Below are 25,864 nucleotides of genomic sequence, written 5' to 3'. Positions count from 1 at the left end.
TTACTATTGGGGGCTGTGACTTGGTCCAGCCCGGATAATATTTTACTGCGTGTCAGCTATGACTTGTTGTTTTCACTATGTTTTGGGCTCATTGCCATACTTGGGCTTGTTGCCGACTGTTTGAACTCTTTTTGAGCTGTTATCACTGTTTTCCCTCACTATTTGAAATACTATTTGAACTCGGTCCATGTGATTTACACTGTTTCATGAGCTCAGCTATATTTTTACTCAAACTTGGAGTTTTTAACTGATATTTGAATTATTGTTGAGCTGGGTATTATTGTTTACTGATGCCCGAGGGGCTTTGACTATTTTTGGACTGATTGAGGCCAAGGGCCTTATGTGAGGGCATGATGAGTGAGGTGAGGAGGCTTTCAGGCCTCGAGTGCAATGTGAGCAGGCTTTCAGGCCTCGTATTGATATTGTTCAGGCTTTCAGGCCTTGTCGATAGCGCTTGGGCTGTAGGAGCCCCTCCGGAGTCTGCACACCCACAGTGAGCCCGGGTACCCATCTAGAGTGATTAAATACTGAACAGTGGTAACAATGACACTGCTATACGCATTTGGTCAGGTAATAATGACTGACCAGTCAGGTAACAATGACTCACCAGTGGTAATAATGGCACTGTAATACGCGTTTGGTCAGGTAACAATGGCTGACCGGTCAGGTAACAATGGTTGACGTACTGGTTGAGTATGATTGATTTTTAACTGTTTTCAAAAGGTTTTTCTTACTATATTTCACTGGTTTCTACTGTTTATCTGATGTTGCTGCTTGAGATAGCATTATTTGTGCCCTTGTGGGATTTTACGTTCTCAGTTGTTATTTATTTTTATTACTCACTGGGTCGGAGTACTCACATTACTTCCTGCACCATGTGTGCAGAGAAAGGCACAGCTGAGTTCGTACCTGAGTGCTGATTTCCTTCCAGACCAGGCGGACTAGGAGAGACGAGGTAGCTATCGACGTCCACAGCCCCGTTTCTTCCTTATCTTCTGCATATTTTATTCATCTTCAGACTATGTTTCCGGACTTGTAGTATTTTCATCAACTCTGTAGTAGCTCGTGACTTGTGGCACCCCGATCATCGGGCTGAGTTTGGGATGGTTTTTCCCCGTTATGTTACATTTTATTTCCGCACTTATGATTAATCAGTAACTATGATTTAGACCTTTTTATGCTAAGAAATTGTTAAAGAAGTGTTAATGTTCTGTTGGCTGGCCTTGTCTTCACGAAGGGCGCCATCACGACCGGGTTGGGAATTGGGTCGTGACATACAATTACATCCACCTCTAACTCGAATTTTTAAGGGCATAAAAGTCTATCAAAGTTTTGAGGATATTTTAGTCATCCAACAATTAGCAAAAGTTATTCATGCTTTTATATATATATATATATATATATATATATATATATATATATATATATATATATATATATATATATATATATATATATANTATATGAGATGATTTGGCTCAAGAAGATGATGGAAGAACTAAAAGGGGCAGTTGATAAATTATATACTAGTGAATCTGACCAGCTATTTGTAATCGGGATATAATTTATATAATCAGGATATACATTCATCTGGTGAAATCTCGAGAATTGGAAGAGTAAAGAGCAAAATGCAATAGCCCGTAGCAATGCAGAAGCTGAATATCAATCTATAGCCCAGGGGATATATGAGATGATTTGGCTCAAGAAGATGATGGAAGAACTAAAAGGGGCAGTTGATAAATTATATACTAGTGAATCTGACCAGCTATTTGTAATCGGGATATAATTTATATAATCAGGATATACATTCATCTGGTGAAATCTCGAGAATTGGAAGAGTAAAGAGCAAAATGCAATAGCCCGTAGCAATGCAGAAGCTGAATATCAATCTATAGCCCAGGGGATATATGAGATGATTTGGCTCAAGAAGATGATGGAAGAACTAAAAGGGGCAGTTGATGAAGTTATACTGTGACAACAAGGCCGCAATAAGCATTGCTCACAATCCATTTCAACAAGATAGAACAAATGGGAGAAATTCAAAAATAGCCAGATTTACAATTGCTAGTTCAAAAATAGCCCAATTTCAAAAGTAATCGAAAGTTAGCCACTTTTATGTAAAGATAAATCTGAGTGAAAATATTGTTCAAAACCCGGAAAATACTCCAGTATATTATGCTGGAGTTCCAGCATAAGTATACTTGAACTCCAACATATTATACTGGAATTCCAGGATAAGTATGCTGGAACTCCAGCATAATATGATGGAGTTCCAGCATAAGTACACTAGAACTCCGGCATAATATACTGGAGTTCCAGCAAGTATAATGGTCCAGTATAATATACTGGAGTTTGAAGCACCGGTACTCCAGTCTCCAGTATATTATACTGGAGCCAGCAAAGTATACCGGTCCAGCATAATATGCTGGAGTTCATACACAAGTGCACCGAACTCCAGTATATTATGCTGGACCGGTCTCTATTGCAGCAAAATAGTGGCTATTTTTCATTGACTTGGTAAACGCTGGCTATTTTTGATTGACCAGTCCGAAAACTGGCTATACCGTGCTATTTTTACAGAACAAATTATGTTGAAGTAGATTGGCACTTCATAAAAGAAGAGACTGAAGAAGGAAGTCTCTGCATCCCTTTAGGAATCTGTTAAGCTGAAACCATGCCTTAGATTGTTTCCTAGTTGTTTCTTTCTCTGTGCTATAAAATTGTAACTCTACAGATGAATATATTGAGGTAATTTGGTACCAAAACTAACACAAGGGAAAGCTGACCAAGTGATATTTATATTGATCTAACTGGTCTCACCATATACAAATAAGAAATGTTCACCATTAAACCTTCATGTAATTACCGTTCCAAATGCATAAGACACTTCCTGCTGACACATGGAACTAATATGGATTAAGCACAGTAGAATTTTGTCAAGAAGGTGAGACAAACACAAGAAAAGAAAAATGTTAAATCTTCATTTCTGCCAACAGGTTCTCACCAAACAATAAATGAACAAGCCAATGAAAAGGGTAATAAGTCTACCTGCTTTCGCTATCGAGCTCATAAAACAACCGACAAATACAGCATATATCACAGCCCTTAACAGGGGTAAAGCTGTGTTGATAAATAAACGCATCAGAAAACCCATTATCACTTTCTCCATACAGCAGACTACATCAAAACAAACCAAAACAATGAAGGGGGCTCAAGTGCCCCAAAAAACGTACCACAAAAGAGGCAGCTGTGCTTGCAACAAGTATCTCCCACCACGACAAGCACATCTTCTACAGAAATAAGTCCTAAAGTCCAGATAAGAATCAGAGATTAAATTGCTATGCGAAGCCTCTAAAATTATAAGGAATATCTGCCAAGAACACATTAGACAATTTTAATCCAGAATGGCCTTGGAGTTAGAAGATACAAAAAATAGCAATTGCACATGTTAAGACAAGCACAAATTAGTAACATAAACACAACGCACAGTCATTGCACTTATATAAACATAGAACTTATAAACTTCCTGTTGTCCTCATGGATGATCGCCAACATGCCAAAATCTGTAGTAGATACCCACAACCATCAGCTTGAAGGATAAAGTTGATTAAATTGCAGAAAGAAAAACTAGAAGTACAAGACCAATATAATCTCCAAAATAACATGAAAGAAGTATGGAGAATTCTTTAAATTCATAACAAGGATTAGATATGCCGAACAGTTCCAAAATAAACCTTTCAAGGCCATGCCAAATAACTCTCCATTCATCTTTTTCTGCCACCACGTTCTCTCAGAGAGAGACTGAGAGTTTCTCCAGATGCAATATTATAGTATGCAAGAGACAAGTTGTCCTTGAGAAAACCAGCCTTTCCACTCAGCTTTTGTTTGTTTGCAGGAAGCTGGACCTCCCCAGAAATCTTCTCTTTTAGACTGGCAATGGTTTCAGACAGAGATTGCACTGTGATTTCCAGAACTTGTCCTTTGAGATTCCCTTCGTCGGTATTCGGCACAGATACATTGAGCCTTGCAGGACCCTGCAATACAACCCAGCAGGAAACAAAATTTGCAAGGATGTAAGTAAACATGAGGCATTAAACAAAGTTTAAAAAGATACCCAGACAATTATGTAAAAAAATTGGGGGGAAAACTAAGAAAGAAAGCTATCCCTACCGAGTGCTGAGCCAAAAACTGCTCTTCAGGAATGAGAACCGACTCATCAAGCTTTTGCCTCTTCGGCTCTGGCTCTTCAGGTAGAGGAGGGGCTTCTTCTGGTGGAGGAGGAGGCGGCATTCCTTGGGGAATAGGAGGAGGTGGAACCATAGACATTCCGGGCTGGGACATCGGGAGGGGAACAAAGGGTCGAGGTGCTCCCAAAGGTGTAAACTGTGATCCAGGAGGTGGTGGAATAGGATGGCCATGCGAATTCATGGCCATTGATGGAGGCATTGGTGGACGATTTACCATCAGATTTTGCTGACCTAGCATCTGTGGCATGGGAGGAGGTGGGGACCGAACCTGAGGAATCATGTTAACCATAGGAGGTCGAGGTGGAGGCGGAGCAGCAACCCCAGCACTGGTGGAGGTGGAATACTGAACTGTATTAGGAGGCCTAGGAATATTCAGCGCAAGCCCAGGAGGTGGAGGTAATGGCCTAACAGATGGAAAACCAGGCCTGGGAGGTGGAGGAGCCTGCGGACCAGGAAGGTTTCTTCCATCATTTGCAGCATCATTCTGATCATCTGCATTAATGTTCTGAGACATTGCCTGGCTTGCAGTGCGACCAATGCTACCTGTGTGACCATCCCATATGACCTGCTTCGGCTCTTCCTTTTTTTTCTCAATCTCAGCCTTGACCGCATTTGAAACTTCTTCTTCTGTAGTACCAAATATATCCGGGCGGGTTCTTGCAAGTCCAACAATGTTCCTAGATATCTCATCATCCTGCGCAAGAGTTGTCTCCTTAATCTTCGCAAACATCCTGTCTTTCTGTTCCTTGTACTTCGGATCGATGAGAGAGATCCTCATATGTTCAGACATTTCATTAATAGGTATTAGCTCACCAGTTATAGGAGAGACAACATACTTAGTTGGGTCCCTTTCTGTGGGGATCCTCTCTTCAGGCCTCTTCCAGTTCTTCACAATCCGCATAGGTGGGTCCTGTTCCTCTGGAATTGCCATGGTTTCCGCACTCTTGACACCACCATTCTCTTGAAGAGTCGCAGCTCTCATACCTTCTTCCACTAGCTGCACCTCTTCTTCATCCATCTCCATTTCCACCTCTTTTCCGGGCTCAACATACTCTTCTTCCTCCAATGTAGGCATCTTGCTCCTCCTTATAACCTCCTCAAGGGTCATAGGTGGGGGTAAATCCTGATCCTCATCATCAGCAAAATCTATAGTCTCAACGACAACAAAATCATGCCAATCAATCATAGCCATCTGCAACCTCTCCTGTTCTATCTCATCTTCAGCTTTCTGCCTAGCCTGCTCCTGTGACTTTTCCCACTCCAATCGATGCAGACATCGCTCCAGGACTGTTGTCATGTCAACAGCACTCTTCCGCAGCTTATCCGTCAAGCCTTTAGGAGGCATCAGAACTTTCGAATACGCATCCGCAAGTGAAGTGAAAAACATGAACATGCTGTGAGTAGGCTTTAGAAAATGAAACTGCAGATTATTAATCTCCCTGCTCGTCAACCCTGTTAAGAAAGACTTCCCATTTCTGGCCACAAATTGTGCTGTAAGCTTAATGATATCCAATTCTTCACCTGTGATCCCTTCAGGGAGTCTAACAGTATATTGCTCTGCCTCAGGTGGCTCAAGAACCCTTCTGACAGGTCTAAACTGAGCTGACGGATCAGGCCTAGCAGTTGCCTCAGCACCATCAGCGGTAGGAGGAGCAGGGGCTGCTTCTTGCTCTGCTGGTTGAATAGGCTGCTCTCCAGAAGTCTGATTCTGTGCACGAGCTTCAGCCAAACGGTGCTGATAATAGGCATGGTAAGGATCAGAAGCATTCAGGAAGTTAAATTTTGCATTGCCAGCGTTATTTAGAACAATCCTCTTCTCAAATTCTGGACCATTCTTCGCCACAAACTGTGCAGTCTTGTCGACAATACTCCTAATATCTGGAGGCGGATAAATGATACCAATGGTTCTAGTATGTGTTGCAACAGACGCTGGAACATTATTGGCTTTATTGTTGTCCTCTTCATTTTCCTCCATGTTATCATCCTTTGGTTCCTCTACCACCTGCGCTGAAGGTGTTGGTCCCAGATTCCCATCCAACGGGGGCGCTGGAAGGGGTAATATTGGCGTGGTGCTCAGCATTTCTATTCCTGCAAGTTGCAGCAAATTATATTTTAAAAAACGATCAAGCAGTTATGGCGTAGCATAAGCACCAATAATAGCATAAAAAAAACAAAAAATATGCTTCTATCTTCATTTTGCTTTCCTCAGGTAAACCCCATGAACATGCTCATCACTTCAGTTGTCATTTAAGCAATCGAAACCTAGAATAAAACCTATACCTCAACTTATTCAAGAAAGAAACCAAGAATATGCTGATAGCTTCATTCATTCAAGGCAACAACAAAAAACCAAAAGTAAGCTCAATGACTCATACTTCATTCAAGCAAGCACAACCTAAATACAAACTGACACCTAACTTCCATTTAAAAGAGAAAAAAACCAAAAATGTGCTCATAATATCATTTCACTCAAGTAAGCAAAAGCAATACAAATGCGTAAATCTTCATTTTCTTCATTCAATCAAGCAAAACTAAAGCTTTTTGATAGAATTTTCCTTTAATAAATTTGTGCCAACTCCTAAGCTAGTTTTCTTAAAAATGCTTAACCAAAAGAATTTAAAGTATAATAGAAGAAAGTTCATAGATTAAAAAAATACAAGAAATTTGTAATGTGTCGAAAACCAACACCACAAAGACTGCTCTATCTCTGATTTATGTTCTTAGAATACACTTCATTACAGTCCCACAAAACAGCATACTATCACTTTGGCTTCTAAAGCTCTTTATTTTCGTTCAATTCTCTTCCATGAAAGAGAAATAAAGCGACATCATCCGGATTCTATACTAATTCCGAACTCATTAAAGAAAACATTCGAACAGCAAATAATGGATCTATATAATGATTTTAGGGTTTTATATACTTCGTATGAGTTACTCAAAATTTGTTTAACACATTTGAATAGAAACAACTTAATCTTAAAGCACCAAAGCAAAACGTAAAAGAAAAGTAATGATGACAAATTTAGCTGTTAATTGCATATTAAAGGAAGGTTTGCTCCCTTTCAAGGTCTCAAGTTCGAAACCCACGGGGTGCAAACAATTTCTGAGGGCCATCGGACTGGGTAAAACCTGAATTAACCGTGGTGCACTTGCGGGAAACTCCTTGCCGAGGGCCTGTGCACCCCCGGGATTAGTCGGGGCTCTTAGAGACTCGGACACCCGGTGCAAAAAAAAAAAAAGGCATATTAAAGGAAATAGACAAAGAGGAATTTACCTGATTAAATAAGCTGGTAATAAAAAATCAAAATCAGGAGAAGCTAAACAGAGTCTTATCTGTTGAAAACGGCCAAAAATATGTTCCAGTAAGAGAATATATTGTCAACGGGCGCTACAATAAGGGTTTCGCAAAGAAACAAAGAGAAGATGAGCTTTGGATTACAAATATGATCCTTCTCACCGACCACATGTGGAGCGAATTAACCGACCCGGATTTCTTAGAAGGCCCCAGGGTTCAGAAAAGCGACCGCTTCCTCGCTTTAAGCAAGAAGCGAAGCGGAGCGGGAGGCTGGGCGCTACTCCAATTAAAAGCGGCTCAGGTAAAGAAAAGCGCCCGCTTCTCTCTAAAGAGCGAGAAGCGGTGAAGCGGAGCGAAGCGGAAGAAGCGATCGCTTTTTGAATTAAAAGACCTAAAGTCTTTTTTCAATTAAAAGACCAAATCGCTGACTTCTGTTCCAGACCCAGTAGTTTCTTCGACTTCTTCAGCAGCAAACTAGGGTTCTAAACCAGTGATTTCTCCCTCACTAAAACCAGCGATTTCTTCAAGCAAACTAGGGTTCTTCTTTTCTTCTTCAACACTACAACAACAGCTTTCAAGTTTCAACAGGTATGTTTTGCTTTTGCACTTTTTATTTTCATTCTTCTTCTTCTTCTTCTTTTTCTTTTTCTTTCTAAACGTCCAAAAGCGCTGAAATGCTGGCGAATTTTTTTCAGAAAAATTCTGCCCAAATTCTGCCAGTTTCTGCCCAATTATATATCTTTTATTCTTAATTCTTATTGCTTTTCTTATGTGTTATGTAGTTGTTCTTTTAATGGCGCCAAAAGAAGATAGGAAAGACCCGGCTTGGGCTTTCTCTGCAAGAGTTAGCGAGACCAACAAGATGGCCATTAGATGTCTTTTTTGTGATAAGATTACAAATGGAGGAATCTATCGTCAAAAAGCGCATCTAATCGGTGGTGATCCAAATGTCGCATCTTGTCCTAAAGTTCCGGGGCATGTGAAGGAAGAATTGAAAGCATACCTTCAAAAAAAGAAAGAGTTAAAGACTCAAATGATTCATGAACAAGAACTTTATAATCTTGATGATGATGATGATGAAACCGAAGAAGGTGACGATGCTTCGTCGCTTCCACCAAAATCACAAAAGCGGGGAAGGATGCTTCCACCAATGTCTTCTAGTTGTGGATCTACTGGCAAGACCAAAGGTCCTATGGATTGTTACTTCCCGCAAAAATCTGGAGATAAGGGAGGAAAAAGTGGTAATCCTCAAGTTGATGCCAAAGCGATTTTGAGGGACCGTGCAGTTACCTTTTTGCGCGGTGGATGTGATGCAGGTCTTCCTTTTAATTGTGTTAATTATACTGACACTTTTGCTGCTTTTATTGAGGCCGTAGGCCAATATGGCCTAGGAATGAAGCCTCCAACTTATTATGAAGTTAGTGGGCCATATCTAAAAAAGGAGGTGGCAGAGGTGAGCAAAATCGTGGAGGAGCACAAAGTAGAATGGAACAAGTTTGGTTGTTCCATTATGATGGATAAGTGGACGGCGAGAAATGAAAAAATGATCATTAATATCTTGGTGAATTCTCCTAAGGGAAGCCTGTTTCTTGAGTCCGTTGATGCAAGCGACTCTTCGACTGATTCAACCAAAATGTACTCCTTGTTCAAGAGTACAATAGACTCTATTGGAGCAGAAAATATTGTTCAAGTTGTCACGGACAACGCCAGTGAAAATGTTAAAGATGGTGATATGATGTCTGCTTGCTACCCGCATATCTATTGGACTCCGTGTGCAGCACATTCTGTTAATTTGATCTTCGGTGATATTTTCAAGGAAAGACCCTTCAGTACTGTCTTTAATCAAGCAATTAGGGTGCATTCCTATATTGTTCAAAGGCCTTTGTTATTGAACATGATGAAGAGATTCACTAAACAAAGAAGCTTGGTGAAACCTGCAAAGACAAGATTTGCTACTGCTTTCTTGAATTTGGCTAGGATGTATGAGCAAAAAAGCAATTTGAAAAAGTTGTTTGTTTCAGATGAGTACACTAGCAATGCCTATGGAAGGGAAGCTCGAGGGAGAAAATCTGCAGATATTATACTTTCTCCTTCATTCTGGAACAATGTGGTTCATGCATTGAAGATTGGTGGTCCTTTAGTTAAAGTGCTTCGTTTGGTGGATGGGGAGCGAAGGCCACCAATGGGCTATCTGTACGAAGCAATTGATAGGGCAAAGGAGGCTATTCAAACCTCTTTTAGTGATCAAAGAAAATACAAAAGAGTCTTTGAGATCATAGATAAAAGGTGGGATAGTAAGCTTCATAGCCCTTTGCATGCAGCTGGACTTGTTTTGAACCCGAAACTGTTTTATGACAATGAAGAGAGGATTCTAGGAGATGAACCTTTGTGGAATGGATACTATGAATGTATTGAGAAGTTGATACCTGAAGAATCCGTGCAAGATAAAATCACAGAGCAATTTAGTATTTATAGGAATGCTGAGCAACTTTTTGGAAAAAACATGGTCATTAGACAAAGAAAGACGAAGTCACCAGGTGCGCGAGTGCTTATATGTTGTTTTATATAAGTTATTTCTTTATCAATACTATATTTTGAAAATTTGTTCTACTTCTACAGTTGAATGGTGGAAGCAATATGGTCATTCCACTCCAGATTTACAAAAGTTTGCCATCAAGGTTCTAAGTCTAACATGTAGCTCATCCGGGTGTGAAAGGAATTGGAGCGTGTTTGAGCATGTAAGAACTAATAAGAAAGATTTAGTATATTGAGATAATTAAATTATATCTCAATTGTCCTAATCTTACTAATTACTTATTATTTGCAGATTCATACCAAAAAGAGGAACAAACTAACCTTGAAGCGTCTCAATGATCTAGTCTTTATTAAGTACAATAGAACATTGAGGCGTCGTTACAACGCTCGCAATGTAATTTATCCAATTAGTTTGGACAACATCGATGATGCTAATGAATGGCTAACTGGAGTCCCGGAAGATCAAGCAGATGAAGAAGTATTTGAGGATACTTCTGATTTCACTTGGGGTGATGTTGCGGAGGCACGTGGAATTGGGGAGAGGATTTATGGTTTGAGGGGGAGTACCTCAACTTCAAGTTCACAGAGGAAAGGAAAACAGGCAGCTACTTTGTCCCTAGTTGATGAAGAAGATGAAGTTGAAGAAGATGACGAGCAATACAATAATGTAGTGGAATACAATCTTGTAGAAGAATAGGATGCTCATTTTGTGCTTTAATTTATGCTACTCTTTAGTTTTTTAATTGAAGTATTGAACATTTGCTTACAATTACATGTGTTGTCTATGTCGTATTTATTTTAAATTTTTTTTTAAATTCCACTTCACTTAAAAAAAGCGGGCGCTTCGTTTCTCGCTTTTCGTGAAATGGGGGTTGTCGTTTTTCCTCGCTTCACGCAATTTTTAACACTGGAAGGCCCAAAGTTAAGATAAGCGGTCCACTTGAGAGAAGCCCATGTAAGAACTATTTTGACTTTAGGGAAAAATTCAAAAATAGCCTAATTTACAACTGCTAATTTAGAATTAGCTATATTTTGAAATAAAATGAAATTTAGCCACTTTTTCATGTAAAAATAAAATTTGAACAAAAATACTTTTAGTTAAAATCCGAAAAAATTTCAACATAATATACTAGAGTTTGACTTTTTTACATATGAAATTCCAGTATAATGTGTTGGATTTCCAAATATAATATACCAAGGGTTTATACGCAGGAGTCATGTTTCAGCTAGGGTAGTTTTGTCTAGATTTTATATCCGCATTAATTAGAGGTTGTTTTCCAATTACTTTGCAAACACCGAGTATTTTTAAGTTTACTAGTCTAAAAACTGGCTAGCCAGTGCTATTTTGACTTTCTTCTAATACTTCCCTTTTTTCAAATAGAATAATAAGAGTGGTGTTTGACTAACACAATTTATGAATAAACATTTTCCTCCTAAACTAATTTAAAAAAATACTAAGTAGTCATTTAGATAATATTTGGTTGATGTAAAATTAAAAATACACTTAGAGGTTCATAGATTTAAATTATTTATAGATGGTTGAAAATTAGATAGATAGAGAAAATATCAAATTAAGTTTTAAAAGTAGAATAATTTAACAGATGTGAATACTTGAAAGTTGTGAGATTTGAACAAAACTAGAATTGTATCAAACATTTCGAGATGTTCCAAAATTCAAAAGGGTATCTTAGGAATTGAAAGAGATGTCGTAACAAATGCTATTAATTTGGACATTCTGAAAAAGCATTGCGAGTGTAATCTGTTCCATCTCAAATTGCAATAAGTGTGCAATTACCAGTGTTGTGAAAAGCGCTCGCTTCAGTGCTTAAAGCGCGAAGCGAAGCGAGGCGGGCACATGGTAGCTTCTGTGTTGTGAAGCGTAGCAAGTGATATGAAGCGTGCGCTTCTGCCAAGAAAGCGAGAAGCGCGACTGAAGCGAGAAGCGACAGTAGCGAGCGCTTCACTATATTAAGTGGCTGCCAACTTTAATTAAATAATAAAAAACTGTCTTTTTTCAAAACATCATATAGCAGAAGAAAAAAACAGCGACTAGGGTTCCCATTTTCAGCACTTTTCAAGTTCAAGTTCATTAAGTTCAAGCCCAAGTATGTGAATCTTCCTCCTTCTTCTCCTTCTTTTTCTATTCTTTTTCATTTTCTTTCACTGTTTCAGTCTTAAATTGCGGCGAAATGCTGCCCAATTTTTTTCTTACTTACTGCCTTCTTTTTCGTTTCAGTTCTTCTTAGTTCTTACTGCTTTTTTTTGTTTCAATATTTATTTTAATATTTTTCTAAAAATTCCGCTTCACTTGAAAAAAAGCGAGCGCTTCGCTTCTCGCTTCACGCGAAAAAGGGCTTTTCACTTTTCCTCGCTTCACGTTATTTACAACACGGGCAATTACATATGGAAAACTAAATTGTTAAAGGAGGAAGTGGTACTTGTCTTTAGTTTTTTCGTAGAAAACATCCCTAAAACTATACTATACCAAGTTTGTCACGACCCAAACCGAAGGGCCGCGACGGGCACCCGGTGCCTTACTCAACCGAGTACCAACGTAACATATCTTTCTTATCATACTATCATGGGTAAATGAGCTAGAAAACCCTTCATGAGATAACAAGGATAAAACATAAGGGAATACTTAACGTATGATGACCCAACATGATATACAAACTTATACATGTGACATACGGGCCTATAAGGCCGACATGACCATTTGTAAACTCAAATACATAGGCCGACAAGGCCATACAAGTATCCATACACCTGACATCTGTCTACAAGCCTCTAAGAGTACATAAAATCATAAAGGTCGGGACAGGGCCCCGCCATACCAATCAATATATATCCAAAGCATACTGACCAAATAGGCAACTCCGGAGTAAGTGGAGTACACCAACACCTTCGCTGAGCTGATAGCCTATTAGGAGAAATGTCAACCTGTCTATCGGGACCTAAAACTTAAGTTTCATTTTCTAAATATCCATTTAAACAAAAGATATTCTCAAATTTAACAAAAATACATCCTACCATTGGTAGAAGTCAAAAACTAACAGCATGCAACAGTACCATGCATCGAACAACATTAAATATTATACTCTATCTCTTTTCAACATAAGAATCCACCCTAAAAAATCCCAATTATCTATTCGCTTGAGTTTGAGATTCATTACATGATACAAATACTCATACGAGAAATATTCATAAAGAGCTTGAGATTTATTACATGTTCCAATTATATGAACAGCCTTTTTGATTCTGGTTCAGGAAAGCTCAGGAGAAATGATATCAATTTCTAGGTTGAGCATCTCCAAAAAAGTTCCTCCAAAGTTTTCATTCGTCTGTTTATGAAAAAGAAATCTACATGAACTGCTACTCATCCAACTACGAAGATATCCATTTTGAATTGAAATTCGTTACACAATCCAGATATACAAACACCTTTATAGATTTTGGTTCAGAAAAGCTCAAAAAAAAGTGTCAGCCATGTTACTATATACTTTTGAACTTCTGAGATTGATCATATGATCCACATATATGTATACCCTTTTCGAATGTTGCTGAGATAACTCAGATGTATTAAATTTATATCTTTGTAAGGAACTAATCATTCGGGAAGATGGAGTTTGAGATCTATTACATGAGCAAATATATAAGGGCCCCTTTTTTTTAATAGATGAATATTTAAAGGATGAAATTTAAGATGTTTCCTGCCAACAACTCAACAAGGGGCACCGAAGTTAGCCGAAATTCAACCTTCATGCTAATATACTATAACTTTATCTTACTCGGTCAGCTGCAAACTTGCACGTTTTCAATCTTCTATTCCACACTTTCTCCAAAAGTTTGGAAATAGATAGTATAAAAACGTATTAGAACTTATCAGAAAAAAGTAAGAAATGGAAAATTGAGCGACTCAATTTGCTGGTTGAGTGGGGTGAGTAGGCTGTTGTCCATAAGCCTCATTCTGTGCTCAAGCTTTTAAATAAGTTCTTGGGACAAATGGGCCACATATCTCAAGTTTGAGCCTTCTAACATGTCCGAGTCAGTTATCTGCTCCGTACATAATCGACGAAAAGGTTCACATTTTATTAATGTCAGCTATATTTGACATTATTTGTTTCTTTTTTTGTTTACGTTTTACTTTTTGTGCTTTAAGGTTGAGTTGTAGGGGTGAGCATACAGTACTTTGGTTCGGTATTTAAGAAATTCGGTATTCGGTCTATCAATTGTGTATACCAAATACCGTACCAAAGTAGTTCGGTACGGTTCGGTATTTCTTATTTTGGTTCGGTACGGTTTCGCTACAGTTTCAATTTGACACATTAACAGAATAGATGATATAAATGGAGTAGACAGTGGACTGGACGCGATGTGCTAAGCTAGCTGCTAGACAATACGTGAAGAAGCATCATTTGAATAAGCTAGCAGCCTGTATGAATAAGCTAGCAGCCTGCTAAAGTTTACAAAGCAACTTTAGCAGAATTCAAGTATACCAAGCAACTAGCCAACTAACGAGGCTAACAACAACAAGCATCAGCAGAATTAAAGTAAATTAAACAATAAACACAGAAATCAGCAGCAGAAAGTACATTAAACAATAAACACAGAAACAATAAACACAATTGTCCATTCAAGCACTTCTTTAAAAAAACGAGCAGCAGAATGCAACACATGAACAGCATCTGCCATCTAACAAGTATCAGCAGAAATCAGAATTAAACAATAATCAGATTCAACAAAAACAGAGAGGGCATACACCTGCTACCGAGGTCGTGAAGTCGCCGTCTCCCTCTGCTATCGTAGTCGTGAATCAGCAGCAGCCAAGCAATGTTGCAATTTTTGAAAGAAGTCTCGGGTTAGAAAATAGAAAAGGGAAAGGGGGTAAGCAGAAGAAGCTACTGCCCGTAAGTCTGCTGTCTCTAAGCCTAAAGAGGCCGCTAGGTGCGCTAAGGGATTAGGGAATTATGGGGCTTGGGGGGTTGGGCTTAGGCTTATTGGGCTGTAAAATAGAAATAGAGTTGGGAAAGTGCACAATTAGCCACTAATTAGGATGTCTTTACTTATTAGCTATTGTTTTAAGGGGTTTTGACACAGTTACTCACAAAAATAAAATTATTTATTCTTGTCTATCCATTTATTTTTTTATCCATAAATTAATTACATTTCCTACCCATATTAGTTTTTGTTTATTCTCCAATTTTTTTTTATTTCTATGCTTCTTTTCTTTTTCTTTTTCTTTTTTTTCTTTTCTCCTTTTCTTTTTTCTCGTTTTCTTCTTCTTTTTTTCTTTTTTTATTTTCTATTTTTATTTAACTTCATTTTTTTATATTATTTTTCTCTTCATAATTTAATTTCATTTACAGTTTTCACTATTTTTTATTATTTTTTTTATATTATTACTAAAAAACCAAATTGTGTAACAATTAAATGTAGCTAATACAATCAAAAAATATTAACTAACATATGATACCAGTATAGTATATAGTTATACCAACAGGGTATACAATTATACGCAAAGAATTAAAAAAAATTAATTCAATTATTAAACTGAAATAATATCAGTTGTCAATAAAAATTTCAAAAAATTATAAAAGGATATAATTGTAAGAGTATACCATTACATTATATATCATACTATAATATTTTATTTTATTTTTGCATTTTCAATTGTCCATCACGCTAGGTAAAAGCTTAAAGCAAATTAAAAGGGAAAAGGCAAGTGAATTTACGGGTAATAAGTATACTATTATAGTGTATTGTATACTATTACAGCATACTATTACAGTATATTGCATATTACAGTATACTATAACAATATATTGTATACTATAATGGTATACTGTTGCAGTATAACTATATACTCCTATAGTATATTATATATTGTAGCGGTATACTGTTAGGTAATTGTGTTCTTCTTCGATTATTACAATATACTGTTGCAGTATAGCTATGTACTCCTACAACATATTGTATACCGTAGCAATATGTTGTTTGGCCGATGTGTTCTTTTTCGATTTTCAACTCAAATTTCCAACTCAATCACCTCAAATTAGCTATAAATGCTATCAAATTTCAGTATGAACTTCCAGAAGGTATTATAAGTAATATTAACAGTACCTACTTTGAATCAAACAAGAAATCTTCAAAATAAAAAATTTAAGCTAAGGCAAGAGCTAGAGCTAGGGAAAGAACAATTAAGAAAAAGTGGAGCAGAATTGAAACTAGCCAGAGAACAACTTCTCAGATAATCAGATCTAATTTCTTTTTGAAGAAGGATATAAGGGAAATGGAAGAACAATTTTGTAAGAACAAATTACAAGTAAGTCAAGAAATAGCAAACAAGAAAATAATTCAAGGATCTGGAGTTACTAAAATTAAGACCAAGCCTTCTTTAATCTTGGGGTTTCCCCAAATTTCTCTGCTCCTATAGAGTCATCAACTACATACTAGGGGTAACCTGAAGTTGTGCCCTCGTCCAAATTCTCAGTGTAGAAAGAAGAGCTATTTTAATAGAATAAATGAATAACTAGGTAAATAGTTTGGGCCACATGGGTAGGAGTAGTAAATAGTTTGGGTCTGGGCATTAAAGGATAAATAATTTGGAATTAATGGGTATAAAGTGAGATTTTCTCTTGTTTTAAATATATTTACTCTTTAGTCAGTGCTTAATAAATTTTTACCAGCCCGAAAAAAATACCCTTGTGCTAGACATGGGTAATGTATAAATATTAAGGACAAAGTGTCCTGTATTTGCACCTTTAGGACACCATGTCCTTAACTTCATATGTGCAGTGTAAATGTTAAGGACATGGTGTCATTAACTTCATGTGTGCAATGTAAATGTTAAAGACATAATGTCCTTATCTTGTATTTGCACCTTCTATTTTTAAACTTTAGGACATCATGTCCTTAACTTCTTATGTATAGTGTAAATATTAAGGACATGGTGTCTATAACTTCATGTGTGTAGTGTAAATATTAAGGACATAGTGTCCTTAACTTTATGAGTGTTGGGTAAATATTAAGGACATGGTGTCCTTAACTTCATGAGTGTTATGTAAAAAATTAAGGACAAAATATCATGTATTTGCACCTTCTATTGTTAAATTTAGGACATAGTGTCCTTAACTTCATGAGTACTGTGTAAAAATTAAGGACATTTCCTTAACTTCATGAGTGTTGTGTAAATATTAAGGACATTCCCTAATATTTACAAAGCACTTATGAAGTTAAAGACAACATGTCCTTAATATTTACACAACACTCATGAAGAAAGGATAAAAATGACTTTTCGTATTAATTTTAATAGAGTAGTAGTTATTTTTGCTCAGCATTAAAAATCCTGGATAAAACTAAATACCACATTAAAAATGATTATCGCATGCCATTTCTACAATTTTTTCGGTATTTCGGTCAATATGCCGAAATATCAAAAACTCAATACTATATCCTGTACCGAAATACCGAGTATACCAAAATTCTTTTCTTTTTCTTTCTTATAAAAAAAATACTTCACTTTATACTTTGGGAGTTCCCCAATTATCCTGACCTATTTCTGTCTTAATCATCGTGTGGTCGGCATAGGTTCGATCCAACTTGATCGAATAGGCCTAATCCACGAGGTGCCACTCGCTTCATGGTTCTCAACGCTCATGTATCATACCTTAGCATGGCTAAGTAAATTTTCAGCAACGAGACCCTCGACTCGTGTGCTCCCTACTTTGGCACAAGTAGTTTCAAGAAGTGAACGCCTTGGTCAGGACCCTCGGCCTAGACAATGACCCCTTCTCAGAATAAAGGATATTCCCGAAAATCTTTTCTTTCTAAAACTTCTTCTTGCGACTTTTCAAGTCTAAATCTTCTTCTTTTTTTTAACATCATATATATATTCATGCTGGTATCCTTAATTGTAAAGCATGGCATAAGAATGAAATAAACATTCAAAAGTATTTCTAAAGATTCTTGCTTCTCATAAATTTTCAACATGAAAATCTGAAAATTTATGCACATATATCAAAATAAATCATCTAAACTTTTGCTAGAACAATTCTAAGTTAATAGGTAATCACTCGCTCCAATTAAGTAAATATAAACTCTTTTAAGCAATTCATCAAACACCTTGTATGCGTGCTTTTGTGAGTTATACCACTTTAGTAAAGGGTAATATCAACTCAGCTCAAAACTTCTTGCACCAATACGTACGCCCCAGTTCAATTTATACCCGTCAAATAATTGATTCTATAACAACCAGTGCATTTGAATTATTTTTAAAGTTTCACACCTAAATATGGAACTTACAGTTGATACAAAGGAAGAAGGATATATTATTCAATTCTTACCTATTAATACTGTAGGATAATTGACAATATGAAATTTATATATATAAGTTCAAGAATTAGTGATTTGTAAAGAACCGTAAAATCTTTCGTGGCCTCCGTGTGTAATCAACGCTGCCTCAGTTTCCCTGTTCATGAGAATGTTTTGGTTTTGCGCCTAGAGTGCTTTCTGTGAGAATGTTTTATTTTTGCGCCTAGAGTGCTTGCTTTCTGTTGTATAAGGATTCTAAATCCTTTTTGAGTTCCAAAAGCCATATTAGTCTTGTTCCTTTGTTTTGGTATAATACATAACTGGATCCTTAAATTTGGCCTTTTTTGTCGCCTGGACACCTAAACATAGAGTTGTTCATATCAGGCCCTTCAACTAAACCACATCTATGCCAATTAGACACTTTGTAGTGACATGATTGAGTGCGTGGGGAAGGGCGCGTGAACATGAGAAAAAGGTTATTGATTATTATTATATTATTATTATATTCTAATATATTATTCTAATTAAAGCTAATTTCTACCCTACATTCTATTTCTCTTCTTCTTCCCGTGAACCCATCATTTTTCCTCATAATTTTTTTTTAAAAGAAAGCTTAGTGTACATGAATTTGACTATTCTCATTTGGCATGCTTGTTCTCTTTAAACGGTACTTGTAAGCTACACCAACTAAGACGCGAAATAGAGAGAATAGAGTGATACTTCAGTAAAATCGAAACAAGAAGAAGTGAGATAAATTTGACGGGGAAATTTTTAGTGAGCTTTTTAGGACACTAATTCGCCAGAGCCGACGTTCAGGTTTCCATTTTCTGAAAATGAGTTTCAATTTATTTTAGGGATTAATTCTATAAGGTGAAATATTTTAAGGTGTTAGAGGCAACGGTAATACGCGCGTTTATTTTCTATAATACTTTTTCTCAGATAGTTTGCAAAGTGTCTAATTGGCACAAATGTGGTTTAGTTGAAGGGCCTGATAGGAACAACTCTATATTTAAGTGTCCAAATGACCAAAAGGACCAAATTTAAGGGTGCAATTATGTATTATACCCACTTTTAATAATTAATAATATTAAAATTATTAATATTTCTGTAATTGTATATGCAACTATTTATAAATAGAGAAGTAACTCAAAATTAATTAAAGAATTTAAATCCATAATAAAAGTATAATTTAAAATTATAAAAACTAAATTTTATATTTAGTGTGCCTTGAAACTTTTATATATTAGAAGAATGTTACAAGGGGGGTGCTGTGTATTTCCATTTAATGTAATTTTACAACTACGTGTGTATTCTAGACATTCACAAGATCCTCTCGTGCACTTTGTTATAAATGCACTTTGTTACAACTACGTGTGTTTCTAGACATTTATTGTTATATTTTCGTTTCATGTCACATAAAAGGTAAAATAAAATCACGAAGAACAAACATGTCCAGCTTAACATCACACTTAAAAGAAAAAGTTCAGCAATTTGATAAAAGAAAAAGTTCAGGCAATTTGATAGGTACCTTTACTATCAAAGATAAAGGAGGCTAATCATTACAACCCTAATAATAATATAAAACCCCTTATACTTGAAAAACAGCCAAAAAAAAACAGTTGAAGTTCTGCCCAAATTAGATGCTCAAAATGCCAAAAATCAGCTGTTTCCATGTGAAGACCGAGTTTCATCTACCTTATTATCAGTTTGAGATTGGCCACGTCCAGCTATAAGATCTGTCGCTGTCTTCCCTATCTCCACTATAGTTTCCCCTATAGCTTGTAAAAACCCTCCTCTCTGCTTCTGCTCACCTCCTGAAGCCTCCCATTTTGTTTCTTGTTTTTCCTCACTGATATAAAGTCCACCTCCACTTTCTCCCTGCTGCACATGTTCAAACCAAACAATACAATGATAGTCATAATATGGTTGGATCTCGGTTGTTCTTAACAGCGATGGCTATTAATTTAAGTCTTCGGGCAGCACCACTAGATCTTCAACAAGGTGAAAATTCTCGTATTCCGCATGTACATGTTCCTGCGGCTCGGCTCGGATGAATATTCTTGTTTATATCGTGTAAGCTTGTTTATATCGTTACGGCTATAAACACTTTTTTGTTCCTATTAAAAAAACATCCTTTTTCTTCGCTCTTCCAGAACCGGTAGAGAAACAGGTGCTTGTGCTTTTTCTATGTTGTTTAACTTAGTTACTGGGGGTTTCGGGGAAAACCTATGTGGGGCACCTTTTGGGTGTGGGATGCTCGTTCAACCTAAGTTAAACTGAAATCAATGCCACCATTAGTAAGTAAAAACATAGAAAAAATCAATTACTGAGTTTACCTTGTAATCATATGATCTCTTAGCTTCCAACTCCCTTTCAGATTCAGCTTTCTTCTTTGCTGCATACTCTGCTGCACTTTCTTCAGTTGAAACAACATAATCCTTTGCATTAGCCAACTTGTTCTCAACATATTCCACAGCACTCATTCCTGTACCAGCAACTGCATCCTTTGCGGCGACCGCCTTCTCTCCAGTATACCCTGCAACATTAGAAGCAGCACCAACCACAGCTTTAGTTGCCTCTGCTGCTTTCTCAGCTGTATAATGTGCCGCTCCCCAACCAGCTACTGCAGCTTTTTCCTTCACAGTTTCAGCTACTTCCCCTGCATATCCTACTGCTCCTTTCCCTGTTTCTAAGTTTACATCTTTAGCATCAACAGCTTTCTGTCCAACATAACTTGCTGTTTTCCCTGCATATCCTACTGCTCCTTTGCCTGTTTCTAAGGTGGCATCTTTAGCATCTACAGCCTTCTGCCCAACATAGCTTGCTGCTTGCCCTGCATATCCTACTGCTCCTCTGCCTGTTTCTACCGTGACATCTTTTGCTTCTGTAGCTTTCATCCCAATATAGCTTGCTGCATTCTTGCTCAGTCCTGCTGCATTGTCTTTGGCCTCCTCTGCGTTTTTTAGGGTGTAATCTTTAGCCTGCTGTGCTGATTGAGCTGCATTTTGTCCAGCACTGGAAAGGGTGTCTCTAGTTGTGGAGTAAGCTTTTCGACCCTTGTCGAGGACCGTGTCTTTAGCATAATCTTTAGCCTCTCCAGCATTTTGTAGTGTATAATCTTTTGCCTGTTGTGCTGATTGAGCTGCATTTGTTCCTGCGCTTGAAAGGGTGTCTCTAGTTGTAGAGTAAGCTTGCTGACCCTTGTCGCGGGCTGTGTCTTTAGTCTCCCCTGCCTTTTGCAGTGTATAATCTTTTGCCTGCTGTGCTGATTGAACTGCATTTTGTCCTACGCTTGAAAGGGTATCTTTAGTTGTATAGTAAGCTTGTTGACCCTTCTCAAGAGCTGTGTCTTTAGCGTCTCCTGCTTTTTGTAAGGTATAATCTTTAGCTTGTTGAGCATATTGAGCTGCAGTTTGTCCTGTGCTTGAGAGTGTATCATAAGCTTGATGACCCTTGTCAAGTGTTGTGTCTTTAGCATAATCTTTAGTCTCCTCTGCTTTTTGGGAGGTATAATCTTTAGCTTGTTGTGCAGATTGAGCTACATTTTGTCCTGCAGTTGAAAGGTTATCTTTAGTTGCAGCATAAGTTTGCTGGCCTTTTTGAAGGGCTGTGTCTTTAGCAACATAGTGATATCCACTTTGAACTCCATGTGTAACATTGTCTTTGCCTTGTGCACCTTTTGCTGTTGCATAAACACCTGCAACAAAGACAAGAGTACTGTTATGGTAGATTCAATTAAACTCATAATATTCACTAACATAGGTATATATGTGAAAGATCCTGAAAAAATAATACTCCTACTGTCCCATCCCAATTTATGTGACATTCCGTTTCGTCTAACACTCTTCCCTTCCGTGCCAAAAACAATGACACATGACACTCTTTTATATTTAATAAAAATTTAACTTCAATATGCCAAATGTACCTTTTTTAACATATAATAACAATGTAAATGAGATGATTTAAGATACGCAATATATATGCGACCACAAATTTCAAAAAATTAATAATCTTAAACTCCGTCTCCCGTCAAACACCATCGATTGGGACGTCGATTGAGATGGAGGGAGTACTATATTAATTAGTTTTGAACTCACACTTTCAAAGAAGTTAGAATCTTGAATCTACTATTAAATTTAAATCGCTTTCTGACCTGGAGAACCAAGTCCATGACTTGCCGATTCTTTGACATTATGCAATGCCGATCCACCCAACTCCTTTGCCTTGTCATAGCGCTCTTCTGAAGAGTTCTCCATTTGGCTTTTGTGCTTTGAATCCAGACAACCCTTCTGTTTCTGGCTATTTACTTCAAACTTGACACCTCCTGGTCTCTCTTCAAATCCATGTTGTTGCTTCTGATTATGACCAAAAGAAGAATGCTTCTCCCTTTGGACTTGGCCTTTGTTTTCAGAAGCATTTGTGACATGAATAATGCCACCACCTGCAAGATGAAAATCAGTTCCAACTTGCACTTTCACAGCACCCCTTTTGGGGTCTATGGTTTTCTCTAAGTGAATGTTGTGTTGTTCATCAGTTATGTTCTCTCTTCTTTCTTGTTGTGAAGCCATTGGTTAACCAAAAGTAACAAATTCAATCAACTGGTATTTGTTTGTGTTTGACTTAGAAAGATGTGTGAAAACGAGACTGATGAGAGAGTGACACAGAGGAGGGACTATAAAAGAGAAAGACAAAGGCTAGGCTAATGACAAGTGGTGCAATAGTGGTGAGTGGTGAGCTCTATGCCATGCAATATTGCAACGTGGTAAGATGTTAGGAATTATGTCAGCAATTACCTTGTAAACGTGTCACTCTGTGAATTTGCCTTTGTTTTAACTTTTATCTTTTTTGTATTTTTCGGTTGGTCCAATGGCCTTTATTCATCAAATATTCAGGCGATCCAATGCTTATGTTTTCAAATTTAGGGTGGAGTATCAACTACTTATTGAGGGTAGGAGTTTAGAATTTCAATTCTAAAGGTTCTGATTTTAGAATGATAACTTCAGAGTGTTAAATGTTAATAACTGAACTTTAAATTTAATATGTAAATATATTTGAGAAAGTTCTTAAAACAAATATATGTTTGAGAAAAAACTACGGAAATCAATCGAACCTGTATCTAGACTACTGCGATCCAGCCCTCTACTTACCATCTTATAAACAAACATATAACATTGAAAATTTTATTCATGCTTGATGCCTTTGGATGCAAATTTATCTTTAGAGTTTAGATTGCTTTGAAAGATATTCATTCCGTCCTAATCTATGTTAGTTGTTTGAATTTTGAGAGTCAAACGATTTTTTTTTATCGTATATTTCATATATTTTTTAAATATTTTAAATTATTAATTATTGTGACTTATAGTCATTTTATGCAGTTTCCAAATACGTAAATTTTATTAACTTAAAGATTCTTATGTTCGAATTCATGATCAATATTAACTTGACTCTCAAATTCTGTAGATAATCATATGAATTGGGACGGGGAGAGTATTAGGTAAGCAAGATTTTATCTTTTTCTTTTACCTCTCTATTTTCAATTTTCCCTTAACCAGTAAATGATGACTTCAATATGCATATACAAATTGCTACAATAGGGTCACTCTCAGAATCCAAGAGATTTTGCTCACTTCAAACCAAAAAGCTATTGGACTAGTTTAGGCAAACAAGAAAAGCAATGTGAAAATGATGAAAAACAACTTCATAATCATTTCCTTTATATAAGAATTGTAATTGATATTACAGCATTAGGTACAACAATATTCCCTCACCTCGACTAAGGCATCCTTTCATGCCTTAAAATCTTATGCACACTTTACAATTCAAACATCAACCTTCTTATTTTGTGACAAATAGAATTAATCAAATTCCTAATACTCAACATGAATAACACATCTCCTAAAATGGAAAAATGTATCATGCATGGTAGCTAGAGAATAATGGTTATGCACAACAAGAAATAAGACTTTTTGTGACGATTTTACCGTCACGACATGTTACAAGTGATCTTTCAGAACAGTTTTGTCGCTGAAACTTGTTCAACCTATGAGAGCCGTATAAAGAAGAAGGTTCCAAGTATCAGGCAATCCAGGAAGACACCAATGACTACAGTCTGATCCATGCATATCACTATAAAATCCTGGATGTGCATCTTTTCTATATTGTGAGAGAGTTGTAATGTCCAATAAATAAACTTTTGATTTTTTAATTCTGCTCATTACTTTGTTGACCACAATGGCTTCTTGAGGTGTCCCTGCTGGATACTTTGTACCAAAGAATGGTTGTGTTTCTTCTTTGCATGATTTTGATGGTTCGTTCCAATGCTTGCCCCTGAAATATTGATCACATAAGCATCTTGTAAAAATTACAAATAATATATGATTGAGAAAAAAAAAGTTGAAGATGATGAGGTTGTTGGGCTAAGTCACCCCAAAACACTTTTTAAAAACGTGTGACAGTACTGTTTGTTTTAGGTCAAACTTCATTGGTTTTTGAAAAAATCCATACGTTGCTAACGATTAAGAGTATATGTAACTCACATGTACAGAACAAAAATTCTAAGAATGAACAAGGAAGGAATTAATTGCCTACTGATAGTGAACGGGGGAAATTCCCTGGAAGAAGACTCTAGTTTTAGTTGGATCAACATTTTTGTTGACCCATCTAGCCCATGTTGTCATTCCTTTGTAGAAAGCAACCAAACGGTTCATATCTTTGACAACTTTATTCCCTTCTTGTATGTAATCCCACCTGCAACATATACTCAAATATTAAATCCGTATACTATTAAGTTGCGTATTTAGTAATCAAAACCAGCTATGAATTTAGTGGCAAGTTCAGAGAATTTACGGCTGGGAATTGCCGGTATGAGTCCACCAATGCCAAGAGTTGAATATTAATACATCCATTCCTTTCCAAGCATTGCCATCAGTAATGGAATCCAACTTCAGAACTGTTCCAATGTTTTCTTTCACCATGTCCACCAAATAAGGAGTACGATACATTAGCAATCTAACTCCATAATCCTGTGTTATATTCATGGCAAGAAGAAGTTTAGTTTCTCATCATATTGATGCACCCCTGTTTGACATGCTTAAAGTTTCTCATCATCGTTATTCGGTATCAAAATGGCTCGACTAATTCAAATTTGTTTCCGACAAAAGGTTTCTCCATTCACGGAGCTCGAATCAAAAAATTCTAGTTCAGATAAAGGGATCTCATTCATCCCACCACATCTATTGAGCTAATAAGTCAATTTACTTAATTAGTAGTACAACATATTAAAATATACTAGTAGTAAAAAAGTTATATATTGAATTTAAGACATGCTTCAAATCTGGTCATAAATGGCTGCTCTTCCTTTTCCGGCTACTTCTAGATATGTCCAATCATTACAATAACAGAATATGTGGGGTATGTGTGGATACCATAAAAACAGGCTTTTAACAAATTCGATCGTAAAGAATAAAGGAAAATTTAT

At 36.8% G+C, this 25,864-nt stretch overlaps 4 protein-coding genes across 10 annotated transcripts in view; 1 reads left to right on the top strand and 3 right to left on the bottom strand.

Moving 5' to 3' along the window:
• LOC109215349 (probable splicing factor 3A subunit 1) lies at positions 2,662–15,007 on the bottom strand. Of its 5 annotated transcripts, none has more exons than XR_002066342.1 (6): positions 14,839–15,007; positions 4,171–6,335; positions 3,735–4,034; positions 3,234–3,305; positions 3,049–3,120; positions 2,662–2,906 (listed from the first exon to the last, which is right to left on the bottom strand). XR_002066342.1 is itself a non-coding variant. In XM_019379411.1 (4 exons), exons 2-3 carry the CDS (start codon positions 6,325–6,327, stop codon positions 3,765–3,767), a joined length of 2,427 nt encoding a protein of 808 aa, XP_019234956.1. In that variant the 5' UTR covers positions 6,328–6,335; positions 14,839–15,007; the 3' UTR covers positions 3,336–3,370; positions 3,735–3,764. The 5 variants fall into 5 exon arrangements, 2 of the variants coding, with proteins under 2 accessions (XP_019234956.1, XP_019234941.1); XR_002066341.1 differs by having other exon boundaries at positions 2,662–2,893; XR_002066339.1 differs by having other exon boundaries at positions 2,662–2,890.
• On the top strand, positions 8,336–10,774 carry LOC109222278. The gene is made up of 3 exons (XM_019386650.1): positions 8,336–10,079; positions 10,162–10,220; positions 10,370–10,774. Exons 1-3 carry the CDS (start codon positions 8,336–8,338, stop codon positions 10,772–10,774), a joined length of 2,208 nt encoding a protein of 735 aa, XP_019242195.1.
• On the bottom strand, positions 19,857–23,092 carry LOC109215334 (embryonic protein DC-8-like). 2 transcript variants are annotated; one of them, XM_019379380.1, is made up of 3 exons: positions 22,541–23,092; positions 20,724–22,084; positions 19,857–20,268 (listed from the first exon to the last, which is right to left on the bottom strand). In XM_019379380.1, the coding sequence occupies exons 1-3, from the start codon at positions 22,953–22,955 to the stop codon at positions 20,047–20,049; spliced, it is 1,998 nt and encodes a 665-aa protein (XP_019234925.1). In that variant the 5' UTR covers positions 22,956–23,092; the 3' UTR covers positions 19,857–20,046. The 2 variants fall into 2 exon arrangements, with proteins under 2 accessions (XP_019234925.1, XP_019234931.1); XM_019379386.1 differs by having other exon boundaries at positions 19,857–20,265.
• Positions 24,071–25,864, bottom strand: part of LOC109215321 (protein trichome birefringence-like 39) — a 4,318-nt gene continuing 2,524 nt past the window's right edge. Inside the window, exons 3-5 of one of the 2 annotated variants that reach the window (XM_019379365.1) lie at positions 25,234–25,409; positions 24,976–25,134; positions 24,071–24,714 (exon numbers count right to left, since the gene is read on the bottom strand). In XM_019379365.1, coding sequence (XP_019234910.1) covers positions 24,423–24,714; positions 24,976–25,134; positions 25,234–25,409 — 627 coding nt within the window. In that variant the 3' untranslated portion in view covers positions 24,071–24,422. Of the gene's footprint in view, positions 24,715–24,971; positions 25,135–25,233; positions 25,410–25,864 lie in introns of both variants that reach the window. The other variant, XM_019379370.1, reaches the window with a different exon arrangement.

This window comes from Nicotiana attenuata, chromosome 2 (assembly GCF_001879085.1).
Source record: "Nicotiana attenuata strain UT chromosome 2, NIATTr2, whole genome shotgun sequence".
NCBI classification, from domain to species: domain Eukaryota; kingdom Viridiplantae; phylum Streptophyta; class Magnoliopsida; order Solanales; family Solanaceae; genus Nicotiana; species Nicotiana attenuata.
Note: the sequence above shows the minus strand (reverse complement) of the source record. Positions and strands in the feature narration are given on the sequence as shown.